At 37.8% G+C, this 12,544-nt stretch overlaps 1 protein-coding gene across 7 annotated transcripts in view; it reads right to left on the reverse strand.

The window, feature by feature from the left end:
* LOC138694297 (transmembrane protein 41A-like) overlaps positions 1-11,747 on the reverse strand; it is a 65,974-nt gene extending 54,227 nt beyond the window's left edge. For 5 of the 7 annotated variants that reach the window (XR_011330887.1, XR_011330886.1, XR_011330889.1 and 2 more), the window contains exons 1-5: positions 11,126-11,747; positions 9,250-9,367; positions 6,337-6,492; positions 4,184-4,345; positions 979-1,117 (exon numbers count right to left, since the gene is read on the reverse strand). Coding sequence is in view for 1 of the 7 variants with exons in the window: in XM_069817874.1 (XP_069673975.1) it covers positions 979-1,117; positions 4,184-4,345; positions 6,337-6,492; positions 9,250-9,367; positions 11,126-11,181 (631 nt within the window). In the remaining 6 variants the exon portion in view is untranslated. The remainder of the gene's footprint in view (positions 1-978; positions 1,118-4,183; positions 4,346-6,336; positions 6,493-9,249; positions 9,368-11,125) is intronic. The other 2 variants (XR_011330891.1, XR_011330890.1) reach the window with 2 other exon arrangements.
* Between the last annotated feature and the right edge of the window lie 797 nt (positions 11,748-12,544).

Here is a 12,544-nt window from a genome sequence, read left to right on the forward strand (position 1 = left end):
AATAATTATTCAGTTGTCGAATATGCATAATTATCATTATGGTACTGATGCTTATTGAAGTTGCAATATAATATGGATATACACTATAACCTAACCCAGTTACAGTATCCATTATTTCATAATATGGACACAATTTGTAGGCAGATTTAAACAATTTTCGCTAACGAAATTTCACTATAACGAAAATAATTACAGTACCCTCTCGAGTTCGTTATACTGGCATTTCACTGTATTATATTGTATAAGAAACGTGATCAACCCTTCAATTGGAACAAAATCTGTTAGAAAAAATCTTCTTAGTATTTCCCTATAAGGTACAGTATAACTTTACAACAAATATATACATAGTATTGTACTGAGTGGCGCACGAAAAAGTAGCCCTTCCTCTCCTTTGAATGAATGAATGTGATATATGACAGCTTGTAATGCCATTATTGTATCGTATTGTGTAAACAGCTGCAATAAGGTACAGTTTCATGCAGTTAGTAGTCTTCTATTAGCAGTTCATTTCATCACTCGAATCACATATTTCTGTTTGCATTCTGCAAGACAACTTATTCGACAGAAGAAAGAGTGCAAATTGTGGAAGCATATATTAATGAGAACGGATCCATTTAAGGAAACCAGCAAAATTCTCAGGGACAAGTTTCCATATAGAGGCCAACCGGCATAAAGAACTATAAAGGCTATATAACACGGCAGATACAGGATATCGCTTATCAACAATGATTTAGGTTTTTTAGGTACTAAGGTCCAATTTAGGTTTATTTAGGTTCAACAGAATTCACATATACGACTCCTACGATCATGATTCAGAAAAGTACTGAAGAAATTAGGAGTTCAGAAGCAAGAAAAAAAAATAGGTAAAAACATACAAATCTGGTCCCTACTTATAACCATATTTTGAAATTCACAATTTCTCGAGCAGAACTTTACTGCTGGAAATAACGTAAAATAAAAATAAAAAGTTGTATTTACCTATGAAAATGGATATGAAGAAAGTACTGATGGGGACTCCTAATATTGGGCACAGCAAGTTGATAAGCCAGTTAGGAGACATGGGGAACATCCTCAGAAACAGCATGTAGTACAACAGTCGCTCTTCATTTCTTTTTACCTGCAGGACAGTGACAATACATCACCATCACACAGAAATGATGAGATAATACAGGGGTTATAAATAAAGTAGTGGCAACACTGCCGGGAATGGGTCATACGCATTCACATGCAATATGAAACAACTGGTGCTAGTAGTAGGAGATACTATTGATGTATTGAATGATAAAACCGGTTGCTATATAACACTGGTGCATGGTTAAATGTAGAGTACTATTTTTAACTGCTCTAATGCATGTTTACTAAACTTGAGCAGCGATCGTGGATAAAAATCGAGGTAGCCTGTGGTAGAAATGCACGCCAATGTCATCAAGGGTTACTTGAAGCTTGTGGCAATGATGCACTATCGTAACAGATGGTTGCAAGATGGGTCTCTGCATTTTGTATGGGTCGGAATGAGACGCACATGTGGCTCTCACAGGTTGTCCATTCAAATAAGTGAAGTTAGTGCAAGGTCTTCTTGGACCATTACTGGACTGTACTTACTTACTTACTGGCTTTTAAGGAACCCGAAGGTTCATTGCCGCCCTCACATAAGCCCGCCATAGGTCCCTATCCTGAGCAAGATCAATCCAGTCTCTATCATCATATCCCACCTCCCTCAAATCCACTTTAATATTATCTTCCCATCTACGTCTCGGCCTCCCTAAAGGTCTTTTTCCCTCCGGCCTCCCAACTAACACTCTATATGCATTTCTGGATTCGCCCATATGTGCTACATGTCCTACCCATCTCAAACGTCTGGATTTAATGTCAGGTGAAGAATACAATGCGTGCAGTTCTGCGTTGTGTAACTTTCTCCATTCTCCTGTAATTTCATCCCTTTTAGCCCCAAATATTTTCCTAAGCACCTTATTCTCAAACACCCTTAACCTATGTTCCTCTCTCAAAGTGAAAGGCCAAGTTTCACAACCATAAAGAACAACCGGTAATATAACTGTTTTATAAATTCTAACTTTCAGATTTTTTGACAGCAGACTGGATGATAAAAGCTTCTCAACCGAATAATAACAGGCATTTCTCATATTTATTCTGTGTTTAATTTCCTCCCGAGTGCCATTTATATTTGTTACTGTTGCTCCCAGGTATTTGAATTTTTCCACCTCTTCAAAGGATAAATTTCCAATTTTTATATTTCCATTTCGTACAATATTCTAGCCACGAGACATAATCATATCTTTTGTCTTTTCGGGATTTACTTCCAAACCATTATACTGGGGACAGAACATCTAGAAGCTTGGAGACGGTTACTTTTACTGTCCGACCACCCCCTCCTCCCGCACTAGCAGGTATACGGTACCATTCAGCTGCAAAACATTTTCTGAACAGACGTTATTGTATTGTGAGAGCGCAGCTGGATCAGTGAAAGTAGATGGTCAACGTTTTCAGTTTGTAGTGCAACGAACAATTCTGATGTGTGTGGTTTCTTCTGTAGTGACGTCACTGAAGCCTCTAGTTGTTCTGTCCCCGGTATACTGGACTGTACGAGAATTATCTACTGAGGTTGGACTCAGTCATCAAACATCCTGAAGAGAAACCTCCACATGAGAAAAATTGCAGCACATTGGGTTCCTCATAACCTGACAGAAGCACAGAAGTGGCACCGATATGCAATAGCTCAACTCCACCTACAGAGATACCACAACGAAGGGGATGTATTCCTGCAACGTACTGTTGCCATTGATGAGACGTGGGCGTGAGCATGGGTATACAAGTATAGACTAAAGGATCAGTCTAATGAATGACACCACAAAGGATCACCACATCCAAAGAAAGTGCGACATGAACCCTCTAGGGCAGCGATCATCAGCACAGTGCACCCTCGAGCTAGTGTCTCTTACCTGTAGGACTCTTACAGCACCAGCGTGCATCCATGGCTGCTGGCTGGGTATGCTTTCTACCTCCCTCTTCTGCATGAGGGTGCATATTTTGCTGCACCTCTTACCCATTACCCATTTCAGTGAGTGCTGACGACCACTGCTTTAGGGTGAAAGTCATACTGATAGTGGCATATGACAGTGAAGATGTTATCATTAGTTATGCCGTACCTCAAGACAAAAATGTCAATGCAGCGTACTATCAACATTTTCCCGAAAATCTACGTTCAGCTATGTGGCACAAACGTCCACATTTCCTCAATTCACCTATCATCTTGCATGATAATGCTTGTTGTCATGTCACAGGAGCAGTGGCTGAATTGCTACAGAGAAGAGATTGGGAAGTATTGAAACTTCCTCTGTATTCCTCTGATATGAGTCTTTGTGACTGCGACTAGTTTCCACTGTTGAAAGAACCACTTCGAGGCAAGAGGTTTCCAGATATTGCATCAGTGCTTTATGCAGTAGGGGAGTTCATTAGAAAGATCAACAGAAACAACCTCGCTAATGGCATTCAACGGTTATCACGGATTTGGCAGAAGATATAGGAACACGCTGGTGATTATATTGAAGGGATGTAAATGTATTTTCCATGTAAGTGCAATAATATGTCCGTACTGTCTATGTTGCCACTGTCCACACCTGTGGAGTAACGGTTAGTGCGTCTGGCCGCGAAACCAGGTGGCCTGGGTTCGATTCCCGGTCGAGGCAAGTTACCTGGTTGAGGTTTTTCTGGGGTTTTCCCTCAACCCAATATGAGCAAATGTTGGGTAACTATTGGTGCTGGACTCCGACTCATTTCACCGGCGTTATTACCTTCATCTCATTCAGATGCTAAATAACCTAAGATGTTGATAAAGCATCACAACCTAATAAAATAAAAAAAAAAAGTCGCCACTACTTTATTTACACCCCTCATATGAATGCTAAAAGCAGTCACAACTATGTTTATATGTTATTGAAAGCTAAAAGAAGCCAAAGATAACTTAATAATGATAGCTCGCAAGAAGAAAGAAATTCTATTATCACTCTATTCCACTAAATCTAGTATTTTTTAAGTTAAGCCTAGCAATAAAAATTATTATTCCTGTGTAGAGCGAATCCTAGCTATTTTCTTTCCCTTAGCAGGAATGAAAACATTATAAGATTACGCCAAAATATCTGTAGTGTATTTTTAATAAACATAATACCTTTTCTTGAAAGTCCTTTATTCTGTCAGGAAAATAATACTCAAGCAGATCCTTCCCAAGCCAGAGTGACCACAAGTAACATAAACTGGAGCCAATGCCAGTTAACACACACACCAAAGGCAAGCCCACATATATTCCAAACAGTGCTCCTCCTAACAGATTCTGCAACAAACAGACGTTATTACAATTTTAGTACTCCAACACATTATAAACTACATTATTAATAAAATTACTATTAACAAAAGAAATATATAAGGCAGAAATGTAGATATTAGATAGATTTGGGGTGATTGGAAAACCTCAAAATATGCCAGCTTTTTTTTCTATGTTTTCTCTCAAATACCTGCTCCTTGCACAAATTTTCACAACATTCCTAGAAACTTCTCATCCATGATGGGACCTTCGTTTTTTCTCTTCTTTCCTTTTATTTCCCGATTCAATTATTAAAGGTCTCTATAGTCTCAAAGAACTGCAGATATATCTGTTCGAAAAAAAATACACGAATTCTACCTAGAGTTCTCTCCTTCATGAGTACAATTCTTTTGCATGGTGTCAATCTACAATATGGGATCTACAGAGAAAAGAAGATGAATGACAGCAGGAGATTGCACAAGAAATGGAGATGTGTGTGAAGAAATACTGTAATGAATGGAGAACTAAATTTAGAAGTAAAGCAAGTTGGAATGTGTAAGACTACAACATGCAGAGCAACCAAACTTATATACAGTAACTCAAGTCATAAAAAATGGCAGCAAATTTACAAAATTACTGAGGCAAGAGGCATATGCCACACTATTTTTATTAAAATGATGTGAGATACGTATTAGAGAATATGCCACTAGGTTTGGAATTGAATGGGTTACATCAGCTTCTTTTCTATGCAGACAACGTGAATATATTAGGAGAAAATCCACAAACGATTATAGGGAAAACAGGAAATTTTACTTGAAGTAAGTAAAGCAACAGGTTTGGAAGTAAATCCAAAAAAGACAAAGTATATGATTATGTTTCGTGACCAGAATATTGTATGAAATGGAAATATAAAAATTGGAAATTTATCCTTCGAAGAGGTGGAAAAATTCAAATATCTTAGAGCAACAGCAATAAATATAAATGACACTCAGGAGGAAGTTGAATGCAGAATAAATATGGGTAATGTCTGTTATTATTCAGTTCAGAAGCTTTTGTCATCTAGTCTGCTATCAAAAAATCTGGAAGTTAGAATTTATAAAACGGTTATATTACCGGTTGTTCTGTATGGTTGTGAAACTTGGACTCTCACTTTGAGAGAGGAACAGAGCTTAAGGAGTTTGAGAATAAAGCTCTTAGGAAAACATTTGGGGCTAAGAGGGATGAAGTTACAGGAGAATGCAGAAAGTTACACAACGCAGAACTGCACGCATTGTATTCTTCACCTGACATAATTAGGAACATTAAATCCAGATGTTTGAGATGGGCAGGGGATGTGGCACGTATGGGTGAATCCAGAAATGCATGCAGAGTGTTAGTTGGGAGGCCAGAAGGAAAAAGACCTTTGGGGAGGCCGAGACGTAGATAGGAGAATATTAAAATGGATTTGAGGGAGGTGGGATATGATGGTAGAGACTGAATTAATCTTGCTCAGGATATGGACCGATGGCGGGCTAATGTAAGGGTGGCAATGAACCTCTGGGTTCCTTAAAAGCTGTAGGTAAGTAAGAGATACGTATTAGAAAAGAGGGTAGACATTTCGAACATCTGCAGAAGTAGGTATTAACAAGGAAATTATTAATGGAATTAGCTATGTCGAAAAGCTCCCTCAAGCTGCACAAATTGTTACATTTTTCATAGCAGATACATAAATACAAAAAAATTACAAGCCCTTACTGTCGTTATCATCATCCTTTCCTGTTTCAACCTCGAGGCGTGTTATAGTCTCAATCATCACTAAAGAAATTCTCGCTTGCGACTATCAGACCCAGCAGGAAACGTAACCCTCTTTCACAGAGTATAATTAGTATTGTATTTGTCCTGATATATTATCAGGCACATATTACATCATACAGTGTGTGAGGCATGTAAGAGAGATTCATAGTGTACAACTTTGAGAATAATGTCACTTAAGGGCAAGGAAATAAAACACAAGCACTTCATAAGAATGTAACAATATTCACCAGCAGGACTGAGCCAGGAATGATGAACGTCTGCTTGTAGAGGTAGGCACTACAAAATAGGACTAAAACATACAGCCAGTTCCTCTCTTTGTATATCTGCAGAACTTTGGCAAGTTGCTGCAAGTCTTCAAGGTTATGAGGAAAATGAAGATAATCCTGCAACACAAATCATCAATCAATCAATCGATCGATCAATCAATCAATCAATCATTTCTTATTACTACAAACTCGAAATGCAGACAAATATATGGATTTCTGCAACTACTAACGAGATCTTAACTTTTTTTTTTACTAGTTATTCCTTGAAAGTTCACTAAGAAAATGAAAACTAGCTCCTATGTTCATAGTTCTCAACTCTCTGTTTACTTGAATTGTTACCAGTAACGTAATCAGAAATCACTCAATGATCTAGTGGTATACCTACCTCTGAACACCACATATCAAAAGATAGATAGTGCTGTTTAAAAGGAGCGTGCCAGCTATTCTATTTGCGTCCTTATCTAAAATTCTTAAAAAAAAACATAAACAATACAATAAATTGAATGCTAACACGAAACTAAAACAAGTTGTCACAGTAAAAACGAGGTACACAAATGCAGTATTCACAAGATGATTAGAAAAAAAAAATCATAAAAGTGAGCAGTTGCCAGACCCTAGGTAGTATTTAAAAAGAAACAATAAAATAATAAAACAAAAACCACTAGAGATAGATTATATGGCGCATTTCAAAATAATACAATTTTATAAAATATTCGGATGTAGGAGGTACGAAATGTCAAGTATGTTAAAAACATATATAAAACAACAAATGTAACCTCCAGATGTAAAAGGTCTGGAGGATAAGTAAAATGGTTAAATAAAAAAAAAAAAAACTGAACCACCCTGTCAAGTCCTGTATTCGATAAAAATCTCAGAACTGCATTTGCACAATTAAAATAATTTCCAAGAGCGTCACGCAGAATCGGCCGAATTGCATATTGTCAACGGACATGGTCATATTTCCCACAGTGCAATAAGATATGTTCGACTGTAAGTGGTACACCGCAAATATCACACTCCCCACATAAGAGATGGCTGTGTGTCAGATGACAGTGGCCAATTCTCAACTGGGTGAGTAAACTTTCTTTGTGTTGTGACACTCTTGTGGACGAATCCCAAACTCGAACAGTATTCTTTATATTTCGTAATTTGTTTCCCTCTTGTGCAGGCCATTTTCCTTCCCATTGCCACCATATTCTATATTTCAAATAATTTTGAATTCTTGCCACTTCTCGCGCCAATACACTTGAGAGCCATTCATAGCACCATCCCTTGCTGCAGTATCTGCTGCCTCATTACCAGGGATTCCAACATGACCTGGAATCCACACTCTCCAATCTCAGAATCAGAGTTTAGGAGAGTGTGGAAAAGCTCCTGAGTTCTCAACACAAGCGGATCATAAGAATTCAAAGACTACAGAGACTGAATGGTGTTTAAAGAGTCGGAGCAGATAAGAAATCTGCTCTCTAAAAAGTGTACAGTTAGGAAAACGTATCAAAAGTTCAAACCTTGCAGGGAGTGATAAATTTTTTAGGCAGATGAAATTTTGTGTGTGGCTTTCATCAGCTGAAGTATAGCTGCTGGTATAACGTAGTGAATTTAATATACGAAGGGGTGTGAATGAAATTTTAAGAACAAGTGTTAGAAGTATGTTAAAAAGTCTCAAATGCAATCCATAATAGCCCAAACTTCTGTATGATTTTCCTGGAGACGATTGGGATTGGCGGGTAGAATTTGATTAATGGTACAGAATATGGAGGTGGGAGAAAGCAGGGCAAAACCAGTCTTGAAAGGCCTTGAAGGTGATGGGATATGAAGATATTCACGTTGTGAGACAATTGTCAGTTGCTCATCACCACGAATTCTGAATTACAGCACAACAGCTCATATTGTGATGTGGCTTAATTATTTGGGTAGATGAAAATAATGTAGGCCTATATAAAGCTTAGTCAATTACAAAGGCTTGTTTGCCATATATATTGCAAACCACTGAGATTTCCCCCATCTTAGATGGCAGCAAGCAAAATAAGGGGAAGGTAGAGGAATTGGGCATCCCGAGCAGTGGCATCGCGGTCTTAGGCATCCCGCCTAGGACTCGTGTTACAGAATGCACGCTGGTTCGAGTCCTCATCAGGGAAGAAATTTTCTCATGAAATTTCGGCCAGTGTATGGGACCGGTGCCCACCCAGCATCGTGATGCACTTGGGGAGCTACAATAGGTAGTGAAATCCGATTGCGAATACCAGCTATAACAGCTGGGGGGGATCATTGTGCTAACCATATGATACCTCCCCATTCTGGTTGGATGATCGTCCACCTCTGCTTCGGCATGTGGGCATGAGGCCAGCAGCCAGCTAGCCGGTCTAGGCCCTTCACGGGCTGTAGCGCCACAGATTATTATTATTATAATTATTATTATTATTATTATTATTATTATTATTATTATTATTATTATTATTAGAGGAATTGGGCAGATTTACATACTATGTGTATAGTGGAGTTAACACAAGATTAGTTCCTAAAAAACTAATATGACCGTCTTTACAAAGTGAGTAAAATCACAAGAATATGTAAGTACTGAAATTATAATAATAATAATAATAATAATAATAATATGCAACAGACTAGCTGCCATGTGTCGTGACTCCGCAGAAAGCAAAACGCCTAATGAATCACGGTTGACTGGTCAGTCTCAGTCACTTGAAGTGTATCATAGACTGAAAACTGTCTTTGATCAATGTGTTTACAGTATGCGCTATGGAAATAATAATAATTATTGTTTATTTATTTATAATTGATTGATGTAATATTAAAATGTATGATATTCCTCCAAGGCTGCTGAGTAGCATGCTACCATTTTACATTCACACTTACTGCAGTCTCTTCGTCAAGTGCTGGTGCCAATCGAGTCAAGAGATACAGCCACGCAGTTGCCAGAGCCCATATTGGAATGAGATAATATACATGACCCATGACAAATGGGACAGAGCTGCTGCATATGAAACCCAATGAAAAATAAAATCACAAATTTGCAAACATCATCCACATTTCTGAAATACATACGTGGTTAATGTACCCAAAACCACTAGTTTCCTTGTCCCAAACAATTTTTTATGAAACTCGGAATGTAGATTTTAAGCAATGCATAATGCCAACTTTTCATTCTCTTCTGCTGTAACACTTTTAGGGCGACCATATCTAGAAGGGGGGGGGGGGGGAAGGTGTACTTAACGACGCTCGCAACTGCCGAGGTTATATCAGCATCGCCGGTGTGCTGGAATTTTGTCCCGCAGGAGTTCTTTCATATGCCACTAAATCTACTGACATGAACCTGTCGCATTTAAGCACACTTAAATGTCACTGACTTGGGCCGGGATCGAACCCACAACCTCGGGCACAGAAGGCCAGCACTACAACGACTACACTACCCAGGCTACTCTAGAAGGATTTGCTACATTTCCCATCCTTTCAAAGTTGAGATAAGTGGTAATTAGCTAGGGACCCCTGGTTGGGTTTTCTATAGCATGGGACACAAGTTTTTTTGACGAAAAAAGTGGAAAAATGTCTAATTTTCAGAGAAAAGGTAGTTTTGAAAGTGAAGAATTCATATAGAACGTCAGTTGACTTCAAAACATGCATTAGAAAATGCCTAAAAATGGGAAAGAATTGATCGGTGTAGGTAACCTTTAACAATGATTTAATATATGAAATAAAGAGGTAGAATATTTCAAAATGAACGCGAAAAGCACATTTCACTTCATTTAGTATTTGCAAGGCATACTAAAAACTAACCTCACCTGTCGCAAGGTCATACATGCAAGGCACACTAAAAGTCTACATTAACCTAATCTCACATATCGCAAATTCGTATATGCAAGGCATATAGAAAGCCTAAACTAACTTAACCTAACTTAACCTGTCACAGATTCTCGCAACTGTAGACCTTAGAAAAATGCAGCTTGGAAGTTTCAGTGCCGCATGGTACAGAAAAGCCCCGTCGGTCTTTTACAAGGTATATGACAAGGTTAGTATGTTAGCTGAGGGGATATCTAAGTGACGTGAGGACGAGGATCTTAAATCATTGAAATCTTTTCACATATTCCTCGGCTTCACGTCACTTAGATATCCCCTCAACTAAACCACTAACCTTGTCACATACCTTGTAAAAGACCGGCGATCCCTTGCTAATTCCCAGATAAGTTTATGAATACCATAACTTGTCTTGTGGGAGGAATAAGACTAGGGATCTTTGAGTAAACTTATTTAATTAACACAACAGCATTATTTTACAACAATACCGCTAACTCTGAAGTAAAAATACATGTTGATCAGTCCTAAGTTTATGGTCCATGTGAACAAAACCGTTCAAATGAAAGCTACACCTTTAATAGGAAGCATACAAAGAATAGCACCTGTCTATTCTTCGCGCATTGTAAATTGACAAGTACTAGCAACCTTTAACTAGCTAAGTACTAATTTACAACATCCTAATCAGTCTACTAAAATGTTGTATTTGAACAGAAATTCGTAGGTTTTCAGTAAACTGAAGGCTAATTTCTGGATACATGGTGTGTCTATTTTTCAATGGAGGCTTAGCGAGTCGAGAATGAAATGGGAAAAATTTAACTTACTATGTCTAAAATGCACACTAATCGTAAGGCCAGCATCCAGAAATTAGCCTACTATAATATCACTTATGAAAACATAATCTGAACATCACAGAAACATGCAAAATAGCTAGTTCCTTTACCTGTCTGAGCAAGTTGACTCAATAACAAAATATTTCTTTATATTTGGAAAATTCATCTTGGAAGATAAGCGTTTAGACTTTAGATTGCCTTCCGGCTACGGCACGCACTAAAAGTCAAACACTGTTGTACTGACGTAAATTCGTGCTAATTTCATATTTCAGCACTGTGCAATTGATATAGGCCTATCATTGTCTACAAGTATAATGCCAGTAAAATTAATTTTCATTTAACGACCTAAAGTTGTTTTACATTCTGATAAAATATATGCAAGCCATATGATTACGTCCTACTATTCTCCATTAATAACACAATATGTGTAAGTGGTAATTCAAAAACAACATAAAGTATGCATACATAAACTATAATATCCACTTCAAATTATCACGAGATTTCTCACAATTACAGAGTTAGGTTATGTTTCGATACGTGTAGAAAAGGCTATTATGCAATGAAATCTCTACCCACTCCACACAAGAATGAAGTGATGCTGAGGGTACTGTAATATCTTATTTACGTTTTTGTATTTTTCAATACCAAAATTAATAGATAATTTGGCCAAGTCAAAGTACAAACTCCGGGATTCAAACAAATCACCAAACACGACCACGACTAGTCGAGACTCGAGAGAGTCGAGATTCGAGACACATCCATCGATTGCTGGTTATCGAATTCTTTTTTCTTCGATAGTTTGATACTAATCAGCGTAGGTAGATGGCTCTCATATCGCTGAACACGTCATCATGGATAAATATATAATAGGATGCGAAACTGCGGTCAGCACCATCTGGATATGGTGCTCTGAAATAAGGTGATCAGCGCCCGGCGTCGTAGGTGGTGAACATTAGAACTACGTGTTGGGTACATTACTGAGAATTCTCTATTTATCTGTTCGAGATATTGTATGGGAGAGTCGAGGAGAGAAGATGGCAGACTGAAACTTACTAATAAGTGAACATAAAGTGATGCGTGTGTGTATAAGCAGTGTATGTTAAACAGTGATGTTTATGGACGTTGTAAAAATAGTGTTGAATGTATTGTAAAGTAATAGTAATATAATAAATTGAACTATCTACGTAGTTCTTGCAGACTTTCCATTGTGCTGTACAATAAATATCCAAAGAATACAATCCCAATTATCTAACCTTTTGCTTTATTTTTTGTCCCTGTCTGGTTATATTTTAATCGGGTAATGTAAAACACATCGTCTCTTTTATCTTCCTGTTGGCTCCGGTAAGAATTTTCAGTAGAATATGCTGTGAGGAGTAAAACTGTAAATGTTTTATTTTAAATTAGGTTAGTTTTGAATATCTATGAGGGTGGGAGGGAATACTTTCTGGACAGTTTAACATTTTCGTCACCAGGTGCGCTGCTAAATGCATGGAGTAATTACTCTTTTCGCTGCTTGATGCGCTGCTATT

The sequence above is a fragment of the Periplaneta americana genome, chromosome 2, assembly GCF_040183065.1.
Source record: "Periplaneta americana isolate PAMFEO1 chromosome 2, P.americana_PAMFEO1_priV1, whole genome shotgun sequence".
NCBI classification, from domain to species: Eukaryota; Metazoa; Arthropoda; class Insecta; order Blattodea; family Blattidae; genus Periplaneta; species Periplaneta americana.